The sequence below is a fragment of the Cucurbita maxima genome, unplaced genomic scaffold (assembly GCF_002738345.1).
Source record: "Cucurbita maxima cultivar Rimu unplaced genomic scaffold, Cmax_1.0 Cma_Scf00001, whole genome shotgun sequence".
NCBI lineage: Eukaryota > Viridiplantae > Streptophyta > Magnoliopsida > Cucurbitales > Cucurbitaceae > Cucurbita > Cucurbita maxima.
Window position 1 is genome coordinate 9,576,775 of NW_019272017.1, and position 24,646 is coordinate 9,601,420.

General features: G+C 36.2%; 3 protein-coding genes and 1 long non-coding RNA gene across 14 annotated transcripts in view; 3 read left to right on the forward strand and 1 right to left on the reverse strand.

Annotated features, from left to right (window-relative positions):
- Positions 1-24,646, forward strand: part of LOC111493399 — a 631,558-nt gene that overhangs the window by 246,799 nt on the left and 360,113 nt on the right. The gene's annotated exons all lie outside the window — the stretch shown is intronic.
- LOC111493129 (cyclin-J18) lies at positions 1,206-8,045 on the forward strand. 4 transcript variants are annotated; one of them, XM_023142759.1, is made up of 10 exons: positions 1,206-1,363; positions 1,535-1,611; positions 2,183-2,282; positions 2,362-2,460; positions 2,541-2,558; positions 2,634-2,704; positions 2,818-2,944; positions 3,020-3,080; positions 4,159-4,296; positions 7,635-8,045. In XM_023142759.1, exons 1-9 carry the CDS (start codon positions 1,259-1,261, stop codon positions 4,248-4,250), a joined length of 750 nt encoding a protein of 249 aa, XP_022998527.1. In that variant the 5' UTR covers positions 1,206-1,258; the 3' UTR covers positions 4,251-4,296; positions 7,635-8,045. The 4 variants fall into 4 exon arrangements, with proteins under 4 accessions (XP_022998527.1, XP_022998535.1, XP_022998518.1 ...); XM_023142767.1 differs by lacking the exon at positions 7,635-8,045 and having other exon boundaries at positions 2,164-2,282; positions 4,159-4,439; XM_023142750.1 differs by lacking the exon at positions 7,635-8,045 and having other exon boundaries at positions 4,159-4,439.
- On the forward strand, positions 11,090-12,684 carry LOC111492808 (putative clathrin assembly protein At1g25240). The gene is made up of 2 exons (XM_023142277.1): positions 11,090-11,753; positions 11,936-12,684. Exons 1-2 carry the CDS (start codon positions 11,178-11,180, stop codon positions 12,560-12,562), a joined length of 1,203 nt encoding a protein of 400 aa, XP_022998045.1. The 5' UTR covers positions 11,090-11,177; the 3' UTR covers positions 12,563-12,684.
- LOC111492392 (pentatricopeptide repeat-containing protein At2g03380, mitochondrial) lies at positions 18,123-22,593 on the reverse strand. 7 transcript variants are annotated; one of them, XM_023141746.1, is made up of 5 exons: positions 20,155-22,593; positions 19,812-20,054; positions 18,938-19,143; positions 18,693-18,817; positions 18,123-18,583 (listed from the first exon to the last, which is right to left on the reverse strand). In XM_023141746.1, the coding sequence occupies exon 1, from the start codon at positions 22,515-22,517 to the stop codon at positions 20,403-20,405; it is 2,115 nt and encodes a 704-aa protein (XP_022997514.1). In that variant the 5' UTR covers positions 22,518-22,593; the 3' UTR covers positions 18,123-18,583; positions 18,693-18,817; positions 18,938-19,143; positions 19,812-20,054; positions 20,155-20,402. The 7 variants fall into 7 exon arrangements, with proteins under 7 accessions (XP_022997514.1, XP_022997504.1, XP_022997533.1 ...); XM_023141736.1 differs by having other exon boundaries at positions 18,938-19,105; positions 19,812-22,593; XM_023141765.1 differs by having other exon boundaries at positions 18,123-18,578; positions 18,693-18,759; positions 19,812-22,593.

Sequence of the window (24,646 nt, forward strand, 5' to 3'; positions counted from 1 at the left end):
CAAGCATCAAGGCAGCAATATGTTCAGAATGAGTTTGTACAAGTTGCTGGTGTTGTAGTTTGCTTGCTTCTATCATCTATTTTCTTTTGTTACTTTTAATTGTAGTGAGATTGCAATCATCTATTAGATCTGCTTCTCAAGGAGTATATCATTACATCCTTAACCCTCTATATTGGTAACAAAAAAGAGTGCAACCAAAATTGAAGTGTTGGTTAGTTCAATATGGGTTGATTATAACGATTTTAATGTGCTCAATTCATTGTGATAAGCTTGGTGCAGGACACATGCAGGGAGTATCACAGTCATGCATGTCCAAAGCGTGTTGCATGTGGCCACGTGTTGGATGTCTTGATTATGCTTATCCAGGACGTGTTATCCATGATTGCATGCCTGTTCTAAACGGCTTTTACTTGCTTTCATGTATAGTTAGGTCTTTAATATTACAATTATGTCAATATGGAGTATATGACTATTTTCCAAAATCATGTCTATACCAAATATCTCAAAATATTATATAGAAGATGTGACTTGTTATCAATTCTTTCCATTCGAGTTATATGTTATCAAAGTTGTGGTTGTTGTTTGTTTTCTTTTAAGCTATAACATTGTTTTCTTATAAATTGATGTGTTCATGGGCAAGTCCGAAATCGAGTTCAAATGAGAGAACCAAAGAAAACATATCAAAAATTTAGAAATGGTCTAAATTGAGTGAAAAGGGTAAATGTGTCTTCTTGAACAAAGGGTGACCAATTAAACTAAACCGGGCACACTAGTCTTTGGACAGTAGGCCTTTGTATGTGACAAGCTATTCGCAACCCGAGTCAACCCAATAATTGATACACTATTTTCGAATTAGATTGGGTAGGATTATCGAATTATTTTAAAAGAAATTATGTTTTAATAACTAAAATCTTATAACCGTTCAAATATTAAATATTTATAAGTCGCAAGGTTACACAATTACAAATTGTTAAATATTTTTAATTTTTAAAATCATTTAAAAGAAGGGTTGATTGTAACCGTATTTTCGAGTTGGTCTGACCCGATAAAAATGTGTCAACCTACCAACAGACTCGAATTTTCAATTTTTCAAAAAATTAATTTTACTCGAACCAAATAAAAAATTTAATCTAAGTCCAACTTTTATGTTTAGCTTATGGAGTTAAAATAAATAAAAGAAGAAAAAAAGAGAAAAAAGAGGGGAAAAAAACGGAGAAACAAAAGGCCTAGGCGTGTTTGTTGTATCGTAGACATTGGCATGCAATGCAACTATGCGATGAAGGGAAGCAGAACAACGATGGAGAGTGAGAACTTACCGATTCTGAGAATTTGCGTCGTCAAATTCCTTATTCAATCTGCTCATGTGAGTCTTCTTTTACTCCCAACAATTTCAGTTCTAGAAGGCGGAAAGCAGCAAATTTCAGAATCTTTTGGAAACTTCTCTTCTCCAAATTTCAGTTCTAGTTTTACCTATACTTCTTTCGTCCTCTACTCACTTACTTTTGTTTCTGGTTTGAATCAATTTTCTTTGTAGGATCTCGAAGTGGCTCCGATCGTCAAATACTCTGCGTTGTCGCTTTTCGCTGATAGATTCTACCCATCGCTTTCTGGGTAATTTTTAGCTCTTTTTGATTCTTGATGCATTCCATTTTGGAAATATTTAGTTGAATAAGCAGTATCTTGTCGAATGACTGCACAATTTGGTTATAGGAATGTGAAGGGTATCATCCAATGGAGCAATATTATCCAATTTTAGTTTGATTTTACTGATATTGCTGGTTTAATGTCATGGACGTCAGTGTTGTTTGAATTAGGATCGGAATTTTTATCATTTCCTTATTAACAATTGGAGAAATTCTATATTCATTACGATTTTCTTTTTCAGTGCCCCTGTGTTTGCTTTTGAGAAGATTGCTACTTATCTAGTGATAATTTTACCAGGGCTGTCTTATGAAATTTTCTATTCTCGTTTAGATGTGAGTTAGATGTTTTTTAAGCACGTTTGGAAGAAATACTAATTTAGTGCTTTTTACGTTCTAGACTTTTCAAGATCACTTTTGGTTGTCGAACGAAATGCTTTGAAAATTTAAGAAGTACTTTTAATTGGTTGAAGTTACTTTTCATCCTTCCATAAGTCATCCTAAACTCATACTCACCTTTTAATTGCTATTTGCATCAAAAGAATCACCAGCAGGAATGCCTCAAGAAATTGGCTTCTGCAACCAATCACAGAGAGCAATTTGCAGTTATTTGCACTTGTTTCCTTATGGATATCTAGCAAAGTGGGTTTTTCTTTCTCCCCTTTCTGAAGATGAGTGCCTTACTTTTTCATGTGATTCAACTATACAAATTCTTTTGCAGCTGCACACTTCTCATCCTCTTTCTGTGAAACTTCTGAAATCTTTTGGGGATAAGATGATTAAGGAACAACATTTCATGACCCGGGATTTATTGGATGCAGTAAGTTGCTGTTTCCATAGTGGTTTTAGAGTTGCTTTCTTGCAGTCATATCTGCAATTACTGATGATAATGTTCTGTAGGAGGTCATATTCATGCAGGTATTTCTCATAAACCAAAGATGTTTCTTTCCTCATTCTGGTTGTGTCCTGATGATATATGTTTATCTTCTATAGATATTGAAGTTCGAGATTGGTACTGCAAATATCACTTTTGTATTTCTTGAGGAACTTCTTATTCAATTCAAGTAAGATCTTTTGCTGTCTCACTCAAATCAGGCTGTCATTTTAGTCTCGGGTAATTACTATCAGATTGTTCTTGGCTTCTTCTTAGTTTGCCTCTTCCTGGTACTAACTTCAGGGAAGTAGCGAAAGTTGGGGAGCTTGTGAACTGGGAAGCATGCATGGATGTAATGGATCTTCTTTATGAAAAAGAGGAGACATCTGTGTCTTACAGTTCTCCTCGTTCTTTAGCTGCTGCCATTTTGGTATGTCTTTTTAGGAGTGAGATTAGAACATTTCTAATTATTCACTAACTTTCTCTCTCCTTCTCATGTTTGTAGGTTGCTTCATATCTCATCACTGTTCCAGTGCAAGAATGGGAATTTCCAGTTATTCCCTGGGGTAAATTGCATTTACAGTTCATCTCTCCTTTTTATTAAGCATGGATAGAACTTTGAGCTATTTTTATGGAACACTTCTCTGATCTAAAGTTGAGGATTTTGCTGATATGACCTTAAAATCTCAAGTATAACACAAGTGGGAATTCTGAGTGCGGAATGTTTTTCTGCCTCGCTCAAGTCAGAATGGAGAAGGTTCATTGAACTGGAAGTGGAAGGAGTAAGAACGACATAGATTCTCTAGAGAATGAGAGTGGGGGGACATTGCAAGGGGGATTAGGAGATTTAGGAGGAGATTATCTCCTTTTTCTCTTCTTTTTATGCCCCAGTTGTTTCTCATAGTTTTTTTTTATATAAAAAAGATTAGATTGGTATCCTATATCGGATACTGATAGGGTTGAGAGACTCCCCATTTAGTTTATAGGAGATTTTGTTTGATGAGAGACAATTTCATTAATATTTGAAATTTACGCTTACAATTTACATGTTTAAATATACTTTAAAACACTCGGTCCACTCCAAAAGAGAATTTTAGAATAATAACTCGTATGCTATGAACTTCAAGATGTTTAAACATTTAAGTCGTCAAATTCACGCACAATATTTTTGCGTTTGCCTTTTTCTCAATGTTTCGGATGTAGGTTCCACTGATATAGCTAATAAAAGGAATAGAAAGGGCGCAAGGCTCAAAATCAACTAAAATGCCCCTTTGAGGGAAGGAAATAAAACTCTTATCTCATAGGCTATCCAAGATGAACTTTGATTGATTGCCTCTCTTGGGCATGAGGTTCAAATTCAAGATGTCTGAGTTGTCTGAGCTAGATCTAACTTTCTTCGTTCCATATTGCAATACAGTACTGAATGTTATAACTAGTTTGGAGCAAAAATAGTGAATCTATCATCATCTTTTTCTTCATTTTTCTTGGATTGGAGAATATTAACAGTGAATCAGTGATAACCAAATGTAATTGAATACAGGAACTAGTGGTAGTTTAACTTACTCTGTTGTTGTTTGTTGTTGAGTGAAGCTCATAGGTTGTGTTAAAACTAATTCGTTTATTGATTTACTCGTATAATCGCAGTCCAGTTCGTAATGCCATTCATAGAAGAAGATATTGTAGAACAAGTCAGAGACATTCTGCTTCAGGTTTTAGAGACTGAGACTGATTGCTAGAAAAGTAGCAGAGGCTTGAAAACAGAGCAGCTCTTAATCATGAGAAGTAAGTGCTGTTGCTATTTTGTGCTATCTTTTTGGCTTAAAAGTTGAAGTTCCTGCCAGGAAGAAACTGAAATGCACTGTAGCTTTCGAAGCCGTACAAATAGAGAAATATAATCAGCCTACCAAAGTGGGTAATGTTTTTTTTAAGCAGCAACATATGATCCAAAGTGGGTAATGTTTCCCATTAATTTCAATACGATGGAACTTTGAAAAAAAAAAAAAAAACAAAAAAAAACAAAATCACCATTCCAGCCATTGACAAGCTTTGTTTAGGCTTGGTACACCTTCACTCCATGGGTCAATGTTTGGCTGAACTTTGGTTAAAAGGTCGAGAAGAGCTCTAGAGGGGAGGAACTTGTGGCTTCTAGCCTTCTCGAGGCAAAGTTTAGACAAAGTTTAGATGAACTTGTCTCTAAATGAGGAGAAGAACTCTAAAGGTAACAAACTTCTAGTCTCTAACTCTCCTTAACTCTAATCGGTCAAATTTTAACCAAAATGGTGAGATGAACTTTGAGTCTAACTTTTCAAAACTCGAAGTGGTTGGAGTTTGGATGAACTTTTGCCCAAACGTGGAGACAAACCCTAGAAAGGACAAACTTGCACACAAACATTGAGATAAACCTTGGATAGGACAAATTTTGGGTTTTTAACTCTCCAACGCTCTAACAGGTCAAAGTTTAGATGAACTTTGGTGGACTAAATGTCGAGGTGAACTCTTAAAAGAATGAACTTCAAGTTTCTAAGTCTCAATAGCTTTAACATATCAATGTTTGGACTAACTTTGGACCAAACTTCAAGACATAGGGAAAGAAAGGACAAATTGTAGTCCAAACATCATAGAAAGCATGAACTTTTGACTCCGAGCACAATAGAGCTCCACCAAGTCCAAGTTTCGATGAACTTTGTACAACTTTGAGATGAACTTTAGAAATGAGGAACCTTGAGTTTCTAACCGTCCAAATCTAAGTTTGGATGAACTACATTGAACGGGGCTTCTTTCCCATTCATTTGAGCAATTCGAATAGAGTTCACAACCTAATCATCTATTTTCGAGTTGAGTTGGGTTAGGTTGTTGAGTTGTTTTTTTTTAATATTTAAAAAATAATCCTACTTATTTACCATACATATTACATAAATAGCTAAAATTTCATAAAACTCAAATATCAAACATTCACAAGTCACTGTTGGGTTTTATGTCTTAAAACTCATAGTTTGTAAACAAAGACATTCTATTTTCAGTAAGTTATTATTGATGTTTATTTAGTAAAGATTGTTATTGAATAAAGTGAACTTTACGATCATTAATCTAAATCCAATAAACTAAGAACACTCTGGCTATATATGATTACTTGAACTATATGTAGAGACATAAAAGTGGATTAAGTTCAAGTATATAGTCAAAATGATCTATAGTATAAGGATAATGTTGAGTACCTTATTCTGAGGACACTATGGATGCGGCCCACTTTTGTATATGATATAAACAATGTGATCACTAAATTGTACATGTAGAGACATGTGACTGGGGGCGTTCTATGCAATGAGTATTGCATAAGATCGGACCATGAAGAAAATCACTCTCTCTTTATAATGTCGTTTATTGTTGAGACTGATTTTCTTTTCATTCGATGACCTAGGTAACTCGATCTTAATCCTGAGCTAACCATGAACTCCTGTTTATTCGGAATTATCTTTAGATTTGCATGGGTGAGAGTGGCTCGAGTTCGCCGACTCAATAGGCCTCCCATTTCAGGGGTAAGACTGGGTGAATAGCTGGGGACGTGGAGTGCAAGATGAAATTTTCTCATACCCACTTTTAGGGATAGAAGAAAGGTAGTTCACTTAAGTACTAACTCTAGGTCTTGAATAAGGGGCCCCACTCACTCATTGACCTGAGAGGGATTTGGTTTACTGGTTGGACCACAAACCAATTGTTCATAAGAGGATCAGTGGGACATAAGGAACAAGAAGTAACTTCAGGGGTAAAACGGCTAATTGACCTAGCTCTAGTTACGAACAACCTATGAAGGATCGACTTACTAATAATGGTTATATCAAATGGGCAGAAATATATCTAAGAGTGCAACTACTATGCTATAGTGGAGTGTCCTAGTAGTTAACGAATGTTGGTTAACAAGGTTAATGAGTTTAACCAGTTAATCTTGGATCGTTGGAGCCCATGATCTATAGGTCCATTAGATCCCTCTGCTAGCTCATATCAGACTAAATCATAGAACAGTGTGACGAGTGAGTTCGAAGTGTTCGAATTCAAATTAGGGAATATGCGCTACATATATACGATATATTTAATTGCATTTTTGTTTTATTTACGAATTAAACAAAAAGAGAGAATTTGAGATATTTAAATAAGATTTAAATATCTTAATCAATGTGTAGGAATTGATTGAGATTGACATTTGAATTAATATTAAATATTAATTAAATAGTTTAATTAATCATTTAATGTTACGTTAATTTGAAATTAATTATTCAAATTAATTGTTGATGTTTACTTCATTTAATGGAAAAATCCATTTTAGTGGAATTTTGAGGTGTCAAAATTTGGTTAACTCAAACACGCATGATTGCCACATAATCCCAAACATTTGAGTGGAATTTTGAGTGTCAAAATTTGGTGATCTCACATTTGCATGAGTGTAAACATGACTCTTTAAATAGAGTGATCATGTTACATGGAAGGTCTTCTTCCTTGAAAAAGACCTTGAGAAAATTCTCACAAGCTCTCTCTTCATATATACTAAATTCTTCCCAAGTTTAGTCACTCACCGGATTCCACAATCTCATTCTAAGGCTAGAGGATGGTGGAGAAGACACTAGTGGTGGTTCGAAACCGGTTTATGAGGAAAAAGGAATTTGAACTACAAAAGGTTAGTATTCAAATTCATTAAGTTTTAATAATTATGAACCTAACTAGTTATTTACTATAATTGATGTTCTAAAAGTTACTAAGATCTAAATTGCTTCGCATGTGTTATATTAACACCATCTGTCACACCCTTATTTCCAGAGATGTCCAACCAAAAAATGTGCAAACCAACTCAAATTTTCAATTTTTAAAAGATTCAACTCAACCAAACAAGAAAAAAAAAAAAATCTAATTCAATCTAATCTAGTCCATGTTGATCGAATTTTCGAGTCATATGAACATGTAAATAAATTTACTTCTTCCCTATCAACGCGATTGGAGTCCACAAGGGCACCGGCACAACTTTAACTTTACCAAGGTACCAAAAAAAACAAAAAACAAAATATTCCCTCTAATTCACACAAATACATCTCAAAGCTTGCATATTTATATATAAACTAAACATTGAACACGGCTTCTCTCCCATTGATTTGAACCATGAGTGAGTATGAAGACTCAAAATTTTCCAATTGTTGAAGCATTTGGAAGATGGTGAAGTCGTGGGTGGTTGGCGCCATCAGGTGGTCGGGTCGGCTAAGCGTGTGGTGGTGTCGCTTCCTCACCGGCCTCACCGCTGCCCTTCCTTCTCTCGACACTTGTGTTCTTTTCCTCCAGCTTTGAGGTGTCCTTGTGCAGCTATGCACAATTCCTTCCTGTCCAAAATTTAAAACACATCAAATTTGAAGAAGAAGAGTCGGGCATTGGGCAAAGAACAGGGCGATCTTGATGTTCCAAGGGCTGCTGCAATGCCCAAAACTCCATCTTCTCCATTTCACCCCCCTAACGCACAAACTCTTTTGGTTTGGAGACCCAAAATAAAGAGAAAAGACAGCAGTTCCCAAAGGAGACATGACACGTTTGTGGTGTTTTTTCTTGTCTTTAACAACTTTGTTGCTTTAATTTAAGGAACAGCAGCCTGTTTTGTTTCATTCTTTTCTGCTTTAAACTTCCAATTCAGCCGTTTGTAAAGTGGTGAAAATACATGCTCATCCAATTCTCTTTTACCTTTTATGTCTATTTTGTGCTCTTTTACTTGCTTTCATGTTCGATAAGTCTTTACTATTATTGTTGCGTCAATAAGGGGGTATGAACCGTCATCAAAATCATGTCTACATCTAACAAGGCTAAAAAACCCCAAAATATATTGTAGGGGATGTGAATAGTGGTCAATTATTCCTACTCGAGTTATATACTATCAAAGTCGTTGTTGCCTACTCGCTTTTAACTTATAACATTGCTTTCTTTAATATTATTTTCAACGTACTTCCTCGCTCACATTTTCACACAGATGACTTGTTTGTTAGGTTAGAACAAATGTCACACAATCGTTGTCTCACTGCTACAAGAGTGCGATATTGTGATATGTTGCAGGCTAAGGTGTAGACGCATATCAAATGCTGGTAGGTGTGCACAACCTGTGAAGCAATTCGACCCGAGAAATTGAACTGCAACCCACTTTATGTACTCGTATCCAAAAGATTCGATTCGCAACTCACTGGAGTGTGACACATGTTGATATGATACGAAATCAAGTGTTTTAATCATACCATAAAAATTTCATAATGTTTTATTGTATTTTTTTAGTTTTAGAGAATTATTTTTAAGATTATAAGTTACATATAGATAGTGGTCATTATGGTATGGATGGTCATCAAAGTTACAACATTTCAATTAACCCTACTTTACTACCACATTTATTTTTAAGACTATAAATAATCATTCATGTAATTGTTTGAATATTTTAGATATTAAAAATGAAGTTGGAATATTATGATTCTTAAGCCATAAGTTTGTTCCTTTACATTTCGTTTAGATTTGCATGTCAGATTCATTCGAGTAATGTTGATCAAGCTATCTTGTTGAGTGATTAGAATCACGGGTTTTCTTTATTTTTGATCTTGATTATCAAGGTAATCCGTTTAAAAACTTTCCATTGATTCCTTATCGTTCTTTAAAAACTTTATTGGATAATTTAGTTTGCATTATAAAGATGTGAAGAAAATTATTTTCTTGTCCCTTTGCATTCTTTGCAACACGTCACAAAAGGAGATCAACTAAATCGGTGTTCCATTAAGCACAAATCTATGAAATAAATGTCTAAAACTAAGTTGTCTTATGTCGAAAGACAATATTTCAAGTGATGATATTGTTATTAATGACGTGGAGAGACCAACAAAGACAGTATGCAAGTATATGTTTTTCCATGTCCATTAGAGACAAAACGTGAAGAAAGTGAAAAAAAGAAAGAATGTGAGGAAGAAATATTCGACACATGTATAGAGATCGAGAAAAAGAGTTGTATACTAAAGTTCGTGAGGAGAACAATGTTTTTTGATGGGTCGGATTTGACCTCACATCTAGTTCAAGTTAGTAACTTGCTCGTCTAGTTCAAATTTATTAGCTCACATTTTGAGAGAGGAATGAGTTTGTCTGGTTTGTATAAGAATTATAAAAAATAACTCTAATAACGGTGTGTTTTTCTAAGGGTGCATTCCGAAAGGTTTGACTAAGATGATGTATAACACGAGAAAAAAAATAAAGTTTAGTTTTTCCACATCTTTTTATGCAATTCTCAAGCTCGACGAGATACTAAATATCCCAAAAAAAAAAAAAAAAAAAAATTAAAGTTGAACTTTCAAGATTTAATACGAAGTTTTTAGAGGAACTTCACACAGATTTGATGAAAAAAATCTTGAGTTGAAACAGACCTAAAAGTGGAGTTTCTAGGATCGTTAAGAATATGTAAGATTAGAAAGTTTTATATTTTGGATCGATTTGGATTTGAATATTTGTTCGTGTGTCTGATTATAAATTATGAAAAATTTATCTTTGAAAAGGTGGATTAAATGTCTACCACTTTTATGAGGAAATCATTTTTTATTCAAATTAGGTATGAAAAGGGATCGAAAGTTCAAATTAAATTAAAAAAAATTGAAAACTGATTGGAATCTTGGAAAATGCTTGTAGGCAACAGGAGTGAGACACATCTCGATCGGCAAGGGGCACCACGCGTCCAACAACCTATGGGGCTGTGAAAACTAAGTTTTTCTCGGGCCAGTGAAAGAGAAGACCCCATTGTTCAAGTCCTAAAATCATCACATAAGAGAATTACGGTAGATAAGAATAAGTAAATTTCATCTTGAAAAGTTACGTTCTAAACTCCCTATTTAGTCACGTCTCCAAAACAGTAAGACATATTGAATCAGCTACAAAAATCATTACCACCCATACAAATCAAATATCAAATTCTCATATACATAAATTCATAACTCACTCAGAATTAAAATCGAATCACATATCATTATCTTATGAAATATTAATTTTCTAATAAATTTATAAACAGAGATTAAATATTTCTTGATTCAGTTATATACAAACTCATTATTATAGGATACCCCACTCACATATCTGAAGGGGACGAGCCCAAGATGACGCCCATTAACACTTGGATTAAATCTTTTATAACAAATACAAAGTGAATCGTACCAATAGTCTTATTATGATAAAGACATCAACTTTATCCATACAAAACAAACCTAAAAGGTTATTACTTGAACATGATCATTCCGTAATAACCTTAAATTTTACATAATTGTTGACGGATGAATTCCGATCTATGTCTAATTTATTAAAACTTGGAAAATCCAAATCCAAAGACATTGCAAATAGGTGTAGAATCCATAGCAGCCTTGACATAAAGAATTAAAAAAAAAAAAAAAAACAAACAAATCCAACCCAAATCGAGTCATCATCAACCAATCATGATTGGCCAATGATTACATTACATCTATTTCCCCGCAGGCACGTCCAATCCCCACCCAATACCGCGTTGAATTTTTCCTTCATCGCATAAGCCACAAGAACACCCACAAAACGTTGCACAAACCCACCATAAAAGGATTGAAGGCCAAAAGCCATCCCGGTGGACGCGCGGGCATTGCTGTCGTCGCCGGAGAATGAAGCTATGGCAAAAGGCTGTCGGCGCAATCAAAGACAGAAATAGCATTTGGCTTGCCACCCTTTCACGCCGCACGCCATATCGCCACCCCGACCTTGAGGCTGCCATCATCCGCGCAACCAGCCACGACGGCGCTAAAATCGATTACAACAACGCCCGCCGCGTCTTCGAATGGATCCGTACATCTCCGATCTACATCAAGCCTCTTGCGTGGGGCCTCTCCGCCCGCATGGAAAAGACTCGAAGTTGGGTGGTGGCTCTGAAGGGTTTGATGCTCATCCATGGAGTGTTTTGTTGCCAAATTCCATCCGTCCAGCTGATCCGACGGCTGCCGTTCGATCTGTCCGGGTTCAAAGATTGTCATTCCAGCCCTTCCAAGACTTGGGGCTATGATGCGTTTGTGAGAAGCTACTATGCGTATTTGGATCAAAAATCAGCGTTCATATCTTCGGAGGCTAAGAAATTGAAGAAAGGGTTGAAGCCACCATTGTTGGAGGAGTTGATTAAGCTTCAAAATTGGCAATCTATGTTGGATACCTTGCTTCAAGTTCGACCATTGGATGACAACATGAAGGTATCTTAAATTATCTATTTTTTACTCGTCTTAAAATATTTAACACGAGTCTTTTGTTCTGACATCATATTACATTACCCACCAACCCAAAAGCCATAAATTTAACGTGAGTCTTTTGTTCTGATATCATATTAAATTACCCATCAACCCAAAAGTCTAAAGTTAATTCCTTTGTTCTATAGGTTGGTTTAGTTTTGGAGGCGATGAACAATCTCGTTGTCGAAGTTTTCGACGTGTACAGCCGAATCTGCAACGGAATTGCTCAGATTTTGTTGAAAATATACGTCTCACCAACGAAAGCCGAAGCATCGATGGCGCTTCGTGTTGTTCAAAAAGCAGCAAATCAAGTAGAAGATTTGTGTCAATATTTTGAGGTATGTAAAGAAATGGGCGTTTTGAAGGCAAGTGAGTGCCCAAAATTGGAGAAGATCCCAGAAGAAGATATCAAAGAACTTGAGCTGATCATCAATGGAAGTGTTAACAATGATGAGAAAACAAAACATTGTGAAGTTCTTGAAGAAGAAAAAATGGGGAATGATAATATGATGAGAGAGGGAGACGACGACGATGATAATAATACGAATAATAATAACAACAACAATGGAGAAGAAATGAATGGAATTAGAAGGAATGGATCAAATAAAAGGGTTTTGAAGACAGTGATTACAGATAAATGGGAGATATTTGATGGAGATTGTTCATCAAGAACAGCATTGGCAGGGCCTCTTCCAAGCTGTTCTTCATCCCATTTGAGTATCATTTCTATACCAAATTATAAATCAGAGCTACCAGATTTGATCACTTTCTAGGCCTCTTGATATCAGGTATTTAATTATGTATATTCACGGTCAGTCATCATCAGATAACTTCATCTTCTTCTTCTTCTTATTATTTTAGTTACTAAAAAAGGAAGGAACTAAGTTATTTGTAAGCCCTCTCTCTCTCTCTCTCTCTCTCTCTCTCTCTCTTTCTCTAATCCACTTGTACTAATCTTCCACTGTTTTAAATGGATATCAATGTATGTACTGATTTTGATATAGTAATGAGAAGTGTTAGAAAAATATGGGAATGAGTTATGTATATGATTAATTGAATTTTGATGTGTATCCGTTAACTAATAAAATCATGTCTAAATTTATTTGATGATGATACAACTTAGTCCAATCAAATTCACCAGCTAAAAGATGACCAAAGACTATGAAATTAGAAGAAGGACATGAAGCTGGAAGATCAAAGAGATAAAAGGCCTGCAATAAGCTTGAACCCTACTTCAACTAGCTAGAAATCAAAGATTTGAAGCCGAAGACTAAAGTCTGACTACTGGATATTGTCCTTTTTAGACTTTCACTTTCGAGTTCCTCAAAGTTTTTAATATGCGTATGATAGGGAGAGGTTTCTACACTCTTATAAAGAATGTTTCGTTCTTCTCTCCAATTGATGTGGGATCTCACAATCCCCTCCCCCCACCATCCTTCGAGGCTCAGCATCTTCGATGGTACTCGTTCCTCTCTCCAATTGATGTGAGATCTCATAATCCACCCTCTTCGAAGTTTGGTGTCCTTGTTGGTACACTGTCTAGTGTCCACCTCCCTTTGAGGCTCAACGTCCTCGCTGACATACCGTTCACCACTCTCCCTTCAAGGTTCAACATCCTCGCTAACACACTACTCGGTGTTCACCCCCTTTAGGGCTTAACGTCATTGCTGGCACATAGCTCGGTGTCCACCCCCTTTGAGGCTCAGCATCCTCTCTTGCACATTGCTCGGTGTCCACCCCCTTCGGAGTTTAGCTTCCTTACTGACATACTTCTCTATGTCCACCCCCTTCAGGGCATAGCGTCATCGCAGGCAGATAGCTCGGTGTCCACTCCCTTCGGGGCTCAGTGTCCTCGCTAGAACAGTTCGGTGTCTGGTTCTTATACCATTTGTAATAGCTCCTGTCCACTACTAACCGATATTGTTCTTTTTAGGCTTTTCCTTTCGAGCTTCCCCTCAAGGTTTTTAAAACCTATCTGCTAAGGAGATGTTTCTACAACTTTATAAAAAATGTTTTGTTCCCTTCTCCAACTGATATGGGATTTCACAATCCACTCCCTTCGAGACCCAACGTCCTCGCTAGCACTCATTCCTCTCTTCAATCGACAACTTCATCATCAAGTTTGAAGCCAAAACTCTTGAATAGGCTTAAGATTGAAGGTTCCAAGCTTCTTAACTCAACAACAAGCTCACTAACCAACAGATTACATTTGCGTGTCAAAGGAAGATATGAAAATAAATTTAGACCTTCTACAAACTCCAAATGATAAAATTAACTCTTTTCAAAGATTCAATGCCAACAAATTTGCATATATGATAGGACAATCTTCATCTCACATTTTACTCAAAAGAAAATCAAACTCTTTGAGGTATGCTAAGGTAACGCATATTCTTTGTCCGATTCTTATCCTTGTACTTAGTTCTTGTTCTTGAGCCTTATCTTTAGCGGTATCTACCTATTTCCCTGTCTTAGCATACTTGGGGCTGGGATACTGCTACTTTAGGGCATGAGTGTATGATGAGCTTACTTAATATATGTTCTTGAAGTAGCACCCTAATTATTTGGAGCTCATCGTAATTTAGGTTAACATCAAAAATCGAGGGCTAACTTTGAGGTTCTTTTGAGTTAGAGTAGCCTCCGGGTTACTTAAAAACTAAGGATTATCCTAAAGCTTATCATGAGATGGTTCCTAATTACTAAAAATCAAGTATTAACTTTGAGCTCATCTTGAGTAAGGATAACCTCTTGACTACTTAAAGACTGAGAGTTGTCCTAAAGCTTATTATGAGATAGTACCTTCATTACTTAAAAATTAAGTGATAATTTAGAGCTATGTTAATAGAAATCTATTAAAACAAGATCTATCCCTATCTCTAGGGTAACATAAATTTAAAACATACCTGAGTCATGATCATTAATAACCTTCCAAGCCTGATAACCTCTTGACTACTAGTTAATATTGCACTCTTATTCACCATTTTCTCATTTATTACCCCATTTATTCTACTTAGTGAGCATGAAATCGTTTATTGCGGTCTAACATGAAACAAAAATATGATTTGGCATAAATCGATCTTAATTGTATATTTAATTGAGTTATATGGTAAAATTTCAAACATTTATGTTAAACCATGTGGAAGTAGCAAATTTGGAAACAAATGGGGGATGACATGGAAATTTTAAATCCACATCATTAGTCCAAGTGAGTCATTGACTACCCAATGAGGAACATCCTATGTGGACTACTTATTCCTTTTCAGCCCTAAAGGGGAACTCATCATGCTCAATATAAAAAGAAAAGGAAGACCAAGAGGAGAGGAGCCACACTTTGGGGAGAAAAATCGAATTACACCAGCAGCTTCTTCTGTAGTGAACTGCTGTGAAACTAGAGAAGAAGAAGAAAACCTTAATCCAGCAGTTGTTGGCAGCAGAAGGAAAAGGAGACCAACAAATATTGATTAGGGCAAAGAGGTGGACGTGAGAGCTCAAGAGAAGGGAGCTTCAATTGACGAACGACAACAAACCGGGATAACTATCTATTTCCTTATCCTCTTTCCTTATTCCATCAATTTTACATGATGAAGATGCGGATTCATCTGTTTAATTTAGTTTGTATGGAGAGCTAAACTTAATAGGGAAGGCGAGAGAGTTTTATATAGTTTAAGTATGTTGACTATATGATTTCAGTTTATTAAAGAGTTGTTGTTAATGATTTATATGTATGTTTAATTAGCACTTTACATACATAGTTGTTCTCTTATTCGGGGGAGAAGAGAGAGAAAAATGAAATCCTCTTTAATACTGTAGTTCCATAGCAAGGAGACTTGAAAGGTAATAGAAGGGTTAGAAATAATTTTCTACTCAGCCTTATTAATAGAAATTACAACAATTATGAAAATAATCACCATTCATGACCCTCAAAAGTGAGCTTGATAATTTATTAAAAGGAACTAAAATCTACCACAAAACTCGAGAACTTATCTATTTAATCTCTCTTAGTCGAACCTTCCTCATTATAGTTAATTTTATCATCATTTTCTGTTTTTCGACAGCAGTGGCACTCTTGTTTTAGTTTTGTTTAAATAGTTAAAATCTCTACCACCCATTCGAATGTTACTTGAAAACTCACTTAATTTCTTGCGATAAAATTAACCAAAACGATAGGTTCCATGTGGAATCGATAATTTACTTATTACTTGCTATTTGTAATAGTGTATACTTGCACTTATTCTTGTGAATTTTACATCATTTTATTATATACATCCACAAGCGATCAAAGCCTTAAAGGAATGGAGTAAGGTGGATAAATATTGAGGTGTTAGGGACATTTTAGTCATTTCTCTTAAGCCTTTAGCTTAAACTCCTAACTTGATTTTGGTTGAACCAAAACTTTATCTTAGGTAAACTTTCATGTCTTTAGAAATAGATCTAAATTAAAATTTTGAGCTATTTGGAGGGGTTCGTAACCTTGAAATGTCTTAAAAAGAACTTTAAGGGCATTTTGGTCATTAACCACCGTAAACTTGGTTTGAACTTCAAACATAATCCAATTATTTTAAAACCTTAAATGATCCTTAAAAATCATAAAAATAAGTCCTCTGGTAAAGTTTTGTAACATTTGGAAGTCATTTGGATTGTAATCAGAAGGTATTTTACTATAGGAGTATTATGGTCATTTTGCATTGTTACTTGATTTAGCTACTAACTTTTTCGAATGACTACCAAATTTAGTATATAACCTTAATATGTCATATTATACTTGACATTAAAATTTTATAGACAATAGAGTTCGTTTAGTAGATTATTTTAACATTACTTGATTCCAAAGCAAAACATTCGAATTAAGTTCTTAGCTCACGATTGTTTGCTTATTTCTAACATGTTCCTTTAAATCACACTTAAGGTTTATAATGAATTTCAAGTGATTCCTACCAGTATTTTATAAGAAAAGTTTAGATTGGCAACTTACCTCTCAATCAATGTTCGAAATCTCGATTCTTAATAAAGTCCAAAGGAAGTTTAAAATCGGTTGAACGGGCCACATCATTGCCTTATTCCTCATGAAGGAAGAAGAAGTGTGTGGCACACTCATTTGTCGCCTAAAACTTTCCTGTTTTAGCTCATTTCAAAATGTTTCTTGGAGATGCTACATTAAGAAAGAGTTAGGAACCGATATCTTACCTTTTTGTGCAATATAGCTCAAGTTACAACTCACCAAAATTGGGTAAAAATCAGTTTTCTCGCCCGAATAAACCCACTAGAATTTCTTATTGGTTAGAACGATCGAGACCTTTCCAGGCCGTGGCTTCCTTACAATTTTTTTTCCTTATATTTGATTAAAGCTTAAAAAATTATTTTAGAGTGATGAATTTGTGTGTGCAGTCTTAATTTTAGAGTCAACTTCCTCGATTGCAAGTCAATTAGTCTTAATTTTAGAGTCAACTTCCTCGATTGCAAGTCAACCAACACACCAAAAATTGACCTCTTTTAGGCAATGCTTTTAAATTTTACAACGGCCACTGTCTGTTTTTTTTTTCTTTTTCCTTTGCTTATTATTATAATTATTTAAAATTACTTATTTTATTTTATTAAAAACTTTCGTTGTCCAAAGTTTAGCTTTTGGGTATTTAAGGTATTTAGTTCTCACCCCACTTAGAGATATACATATGTGCTAACTTCTCCATCCACAGTTTGCAAGACGTTCCTTCCTTTTCAGCCTCACCTCACGACCCGAAAAACCAACATCTCTAGCATACTAGGTTCGATCTGCGTTCGCTTAACAATTTGCTGGCCCCAACATTGACGAATCTTACAAAATTCTAACGTACATACAAGCTACATCATTCCTTATTTCAGCCTTTTAAGTGTCCGATAAAAATTCTTTCGTGGTCGATGCCTATTTATTTCCAGTAAGAAAGCCAATTTTTCATTCCCCAAGACCAGAACTTGTATATGATGACTACTGTGATTGGATCGAGCTTCAGAGACCTTAACATAAGTTACTTCAAATGTCTTCAAAGTTCCATAAGAAATCATGAAAAGTCGGCTAAGAAGACAAAGAAACCCACGAAGAACCCAAATGAGTTACTGTTGTCAAAGCCTAAACTAGCAAACAAAAATTATCCACACACGATCACAGACACGAGTACTGCAAAGAAACAGACACGAACGATAGTGAATTTATTTGTACTTTACACGGTTAAAGAATGTTGGGAGAGGAATCCCATGTCAGCTAATTAAGGGGTTAATCATGAATTTATAAGTAAGGAAATACATATCCATTGGTACAAAGTATTTTGAGAAAACTAAAGATAAAGCCATGAGAGTTTATACTTAGAGTGGACAATATCATGTCAGGTTCGTGATTCCTAACATACACAACCTTTCAAATCTTCCTCTAAAAGGGTTTACCTAGAAGTCTTGAATTATGATTGTTGTTGGCTTCAATCTAAGTGTAATGAAGAATCCCGATTTTTCTATTATCCCATTTTCTTTTGGGATAGGCGGCTCACGACCTATAGGCCTCCTCCTACCTCCACACAGCATTGTTCTTCAGCTTTCGTAGTAGTTTTATAACTACAATTGATGGAGTATGGTTCTCCAAGTGTAAGTTCAGAAAGTAAATCTTCTCTTCCATGGTATCTAGGTAGAGTGCTATCCTTAAATCAGAAGAATGTGGAGATCTGTTTCCTGAGCCAAATGAGCCACGTCTTGAGCTTTTCTCCTAGAGTACAGAATGCTTGAAACTTGAGATGATGGACAGCTTCCTACACTTGAATCATTTGTATTCTGAGCTGAAAAGGAGATGGCATAGCATCAATCAATAAATTATCATAGTTCATAAAGTGGTCATACAGGAATTTTGCACTTCAATACAAATCAAGTTTAAAAATAGTAAAATACTTGAATGATTGAAGGTTGCTCATCACCGTTGCCTTCCGTATGATCTTTCGGAGTTCTCTGGTCCACTCTGCAAGAATTTATATGAATAATTAAGGATAGGTTCCATATCTTCCTTAGCTCGACCACTGTCAGCAATAGAAGAAAAGTTGTCACTAATGTTTGCATCAAGCACAAGTATATATATTTTAAGAACTGGGATACGATTTTTAAATTCAAACTACAAAAAATTTCAATGATCCTTGTACCTGATGAATTGATCCCACAAAGGAACTCAAGTTGTTGTTTTGTAAGCTTAATTTTCACCGTTTGCAATCCTGTTAGAGAGGTAAAAGGAAGTCTCTGCCACTCAGAGTCGTAAAACATGAGTCCTCCACAGTGCAAGGCTTTTAGTAAATTGCAGTCAATTTCACGTTCTGATCAAGAAGCAAAAGAATCAATCAAAACACTTTGCCTGCAAAGAGAAAGGTTCTCAAAGTCTAAAAGAGGTAAAAAAAAATCAGCCTGTATGAGCTCATAATAAAGATATACAAGTAAAAATGTCACTGGCCCGATCAAGCACATCAAAATTGGCAAAGGAAAACTTTATTCAGCAATCCCAGATTTTAGTAGATACATAATAAGTTGGTGATTTAGAGACAGAAGAGTGTTAGGAATAACGGCTCTCCACAATGGTGCTTTGCTTTAGGCTTCTCCGAAAGGCCTCATACCAATGAAAGATGTATTCCTTACTTATAAACCCATGATCATTCCCTAAATTAGTCAGTGTGGGACTCCCTCCCAACAATCCTCAACAAAGAGATCATACAATAGAATGCTAAGAATGCACCAGATGGTGCCACGTTTGCTAAACTACAACTAATTCCAAAAGCTCAAATCTCTAAGCTATGACGATGAATTTTAAAAAAATCTCCATGAGAAATATTTAAATTATGCCCAAACAGGCACTTCAACGCTACCAATTAGAACAAGAAATATCCAATCAGAAGTCAGCAGGAAATAAGATCTTTCAACTGAAAATTGGACAAGCGGCCAAGCCTAGTATGAGTTTTGAAATTTTATTCAGCTCATCAGAACATGCTTAATATTCGAAAAGGAAAAATTACGAAAATGAAATCTCACTTTTAGAATTGACGATGTCACTGTAGTATGTCTGGCCAATTAGTCCTGGTGGATGCCACTCTAATTAGCTCGATGTAACGACTCGAAATCCTTTAGCTCAAGTCCTTTGTAAGATGTGTACAATCAGCTTAAGTGTAAGTTGTGCTTGCAGAAGAATCTTGTCAATGAGAAGTTAATTGTGTACTTCACTGCTACAATCCTAGACAATCATTGAGTATGCAGCTCCTTGCCCTCCAAGACATCCTTTCACGACAAAACATCACAAAGTCACCACCGTGATTTTTTTAGAGTGCATGAGAATCATGAGAACCATTCAAAAGAAAAAAAGGATTTACACGAGAACCATTCAAAAGGACAGGATTCTAGATACGAACATCCTTCTTTCCATCCACCAAAACTCTCCACGCAAGGACAGAAGATTGATAGTATCCAACGTTTCCCTATTCGACAAGGCTTGTCGAAACTCCAGCGAAGGAAAGAACAAGGACATTAAGAAAATGTCATAGATCCATATAATAGAGCCTCACTGGGTAAAGTATCTTGATTATCTCAACGAAAACATGAAGATAGGAACCACACAAGTCACTTCAACTAATGAAATGGCACACCTGCATTAGTTTCTACTAGGCTATACCCTGGAACCTTTTTCAATCCTCTCCGTAGCATCAAATCTCTCACCTCATTAACTTGGCCCCATCTCCCATCTGAAGCATACAGGTTAGATAAAAGCACATAAAGGCAAGCTTCATTTGGATGAAGCTCTAGCATTTCTCTGACTATGACTTCTCCAAGATCAAACCTCGAGTATAATCCACATCCATGAAGAAAAGCTCCATACAAACTAATATCTGGTTGAACTGGCATTTTCTTAATAAAGTCCAATGCTTCCTCCAGTCTACCAGATCGGGATAAAAGATCAACCATACAGGCATAGTGTTTCATGGAAGGCGCATAGTTATAATCCTGACTCATAGATTTGAAATATTTCCATCCCTCTTCAACCATCCCAGAATAGCTACAAGCAGATAATACCGTCGTGAAAATTACATCATTAGGTTTTAAATCCTCCTTCAACATGTCGGAGAAAATGGCAAGGGATCCACTTCCATCACCCTGCACTCCATAACCACCTATCATTGCACTCCATGTGATAATATTCTTATCTCCCATACTGTCGAACACCATACGTGCTGATTTAGCATCGCCACATTTAGCATACAAGTTCAAAAGTGCAGTGCCAATGTAAAGATTTGATGAAAATAAGCCTTCTTTAATCGAGTAAGCATGAAGTGATGAACCGAGCTGTACAGCACCTAGGATGGCAGATGCTGAAAGGGTGCTCACCAGAGTTATTGCGTCAGGTGCAAGCGAGTCTGATCTCATTTGATTGAAGAGACGGAGGGCATCATATGCAGATCCATTCTGAGTATACCCAGATATCATTGAGTTCCAAGTAATCACATCTTTTTCCAAAACCCCAAGAAATACAACATAAGCATCGTCAATCATATGGCATTTAGCATACATGTCAATAAGAGCATTCTTCACTGCACACTCTGCCAGCCCAAGTTTAATCCCAAGTCCATGAACTGACATTCCTATACTTAAATTACCAGACACCGAACATGCCGAAAGAATACTTGCAGCAGTGACAGAATTAGGTAAGAGACCAGACCTTATTTTATCAGTGAAAAGACTCAATGCCTCATTGGGTTGGCCGGCTTGGGTATATCCAACGATCATTGCAGTCCATGAAACGAGATCAATAGTAGGTAGCTCGTCAAATATCATGCGAGCATCTCTTGTTTGCCCACATTTAACATACATGTCCAAAAAAGCTGTCGCCAAAAAAGAGCTAAGTTCAATAACGTTCTTAATGGCATAGCCATGTACCCATTTCCCCTGATGCAAAGCTCTTAATCTTGTACAAGCAGTTATTATGCTCCCTAAAGTAAATTGGTTGCTTTCGACCAATGATTCTCTCATCCGATTGAATAAAACCAGACCCTCCTCTGCACAATCATTTTGTACATATCCCGCAATCATTGTAGTCCAAGAAACCACATTCTTATCGATAATTCCTTCAAACACAGCGCTTGAGCACTCAATCTGCCCACATTTACCATACATATCTATCAAACCAGTCAATACAAAACTATCCGGACCCCCCACCTTCACAATCTGGCAATGGACCTTCCTCCCTTCATCAATTTCACGCAATTCGCAACACGCTTTCAAAATAATTGAAAAAATAATGTTATCACATTCCCTAAATGACATTCGCATGCGATTATAGAACGGAATAATATTCGCAAACATGTCATTCAAGAAATACCACCTGATCATTACTTTCCACGCATAAAAGTCTGGGTCGCGCATTTGATCGAACACCATGCGAGCAGACCCCACGTCCCCAAGTGCCCCATAAACACCGACTAACTTAGTATCACAAAGAAGATTACCGACAAGGCCGTGAACTATGAGCAATCCATGGAACTTGATGAGAGTATCAATGTTCCTGCAAAGTCCCATGAAATAAAAGCAGGAGTGTAAGGAAATAAACTGTACTGAAGCCATGGTTTGATCGAGGTCGGAGAGTGGGGGCTGGGAAGCATATGTGGAATAAGAAATGTGGTGCCCCATTTCAAGTAAAGGTCCTGCGAGACGGGAGAAGATTCGAGGAAGGCTAAAGAAGCGTTGCAACATTCCCGCTTGTGAAATGCTCTACCGTCATGCCGCCATTCTTTAAGGATGGTCAGGTCGTCGTATGCTCCTTTTTCAAACGAAGCGGCCAAAGAAAGTTCAACTTTGTACCAAAATTGCTCCAACTTTAAAAAAAAAACTTCAAACGCCCTAATCTTTAACTGAGTTTTTTTTAATTTCTCCTTTATTTCCCTAGCCTAACCACGTAATCCATAATTTAAATTTCACTTTAGACATACCTAAGAATTGGAGAGATCTATTAGATTCCTAGGACGACTCGGTGACTGAACGCGAACTTCTGACTCTAGGTTGCTCTTTTTTGACTCCTCGAGTCTTTCTTAGTCTAGGAAAATTAGGGTCTAGATCCTCTAATCGTCCCTCGCGATCCTAAGGTACTCAGTTTGCTGGAAGTGTCTTGGCCTAATTCATTGTCTAGTCAACCTTAACTATAATATCCTAGCTCTGTGTAGATATACATGGTCTATAGGGAGAACCCACCGTAAAACACTTGGAGCTAACACATAGTATATCATGCACACATACAAGCAAACAAGCTCAACGAGGAGATAGCATTCATTATTCACCAAGAGCACATATTACAATAGTCATCCTTCTTTCTTGCAAAGCTGAAAGCATATAAAACAATATTTATCACAAATTTCATCATAAGGGTATTTTGGTAATTTCTTACATCATGTATAATATACTCATTCATATTGCTCAACTCATGTTCTAGTCATGCATATTTTCTTTCTAGCGTTGCATAATACATAAAACAATAAGCTTCTTGAAAATCTCATCCTAGAGGCATAATGGTAATTTTATAGTAACATACATACAGTACATACTCTTCCAAAATTTCATTTTGAAGTCCTTAGCATGCACTTTCTAGCCACTTAGGTAAGTAACACTTATATGCTAGCACATCCCACCGATCCCTACAAGTATTACTTGTCTATGGTTACTTACTTGGATGATTGCACCTTCTCCAGCTAGTTTTTCTGTGGGTTAAGAGTTCCAAAATTTCAAAAAATTATATGATAGGTCCTAATTCAAGAAAACTAGAGTTAGTATTAAAATTAGGATGAAAAACTGATAAATGGAGATAGACTAGGCACGTGCATGTACAGATGTAATTGAGGGGTGTACAGATGCGCCCTTGAAGTGTAAAATGGCGAAATTCCACTGGATGGAGTGCGGAGCAGGTCAAGTCATCTATAGTAGATTGCCCTCAATTTTAGGTCGAGCGAGCAAGTCGGACACGAGTCGCGAGTGACCTAGCGTGCCTTCTAATTCTCCCTCGGCCAATCCGTGCTTGACATTATAGGCGGTCACGTTGTGCTGGTGGTCGTCTGTCACATGTCCTCCTCCATTCAACCAAACTTTGATTCAATTTGTAATTTCGATTTCCTTCCTATTTTTTTTTTTTTAACTTTCTCTACATAACTCGAATCAACGGTTCCTCGCCAAAGTGGCCGAGTTTTAAGTCATTCCAACTTAGCAGAAAATAGGAAGGTCATTAAGGTTGAATGTTATATCTAACTTATTCCAACATGTTGATTTCAATAAAAAGTTAAAGTCTTGAATCTGCTTGCAATTTTTAAGAGTATGGATAGGACAATTTAACAGAGTTAAGGTAGACTAAGTCACAGGCACATGAGCTACTAATCGAAGACTCCACACTTCTTAACATTTGTTTTAGAAAGCGCAGCAACGCTAATCATTAAGAATAAAGAATTGGCCCACACAGCGATATACTGAATATAAAGAACTGATCTAGATAGTGATTAAAAAGAAAAAACATGCACTCATGCAGAAGCAAGGGTTCCCTAAAGCATACAACCCAAGAAGGACAAGATTAAAAAGTTTTATAACATAGTTTTGTGAGTTAGAGATTGTCTTTGGACTCACTATTCCCCCGTAGCTTAAGTAATTCCCATGAATCAGATATTCAAGGAAGTTTCCAGACTAGTTTTATAACAACGCTCATATCGATTATAAGAGTCTAATCAAAGACAAAAAGGACAACAAGATGAATCCTTAAACTAACTTGATATCCCTATAAAGTGAGCATTAAACCAACCTCTCAGATTATGAGTCTTCGTTGAACAAAAATATTCCTTGATACACTG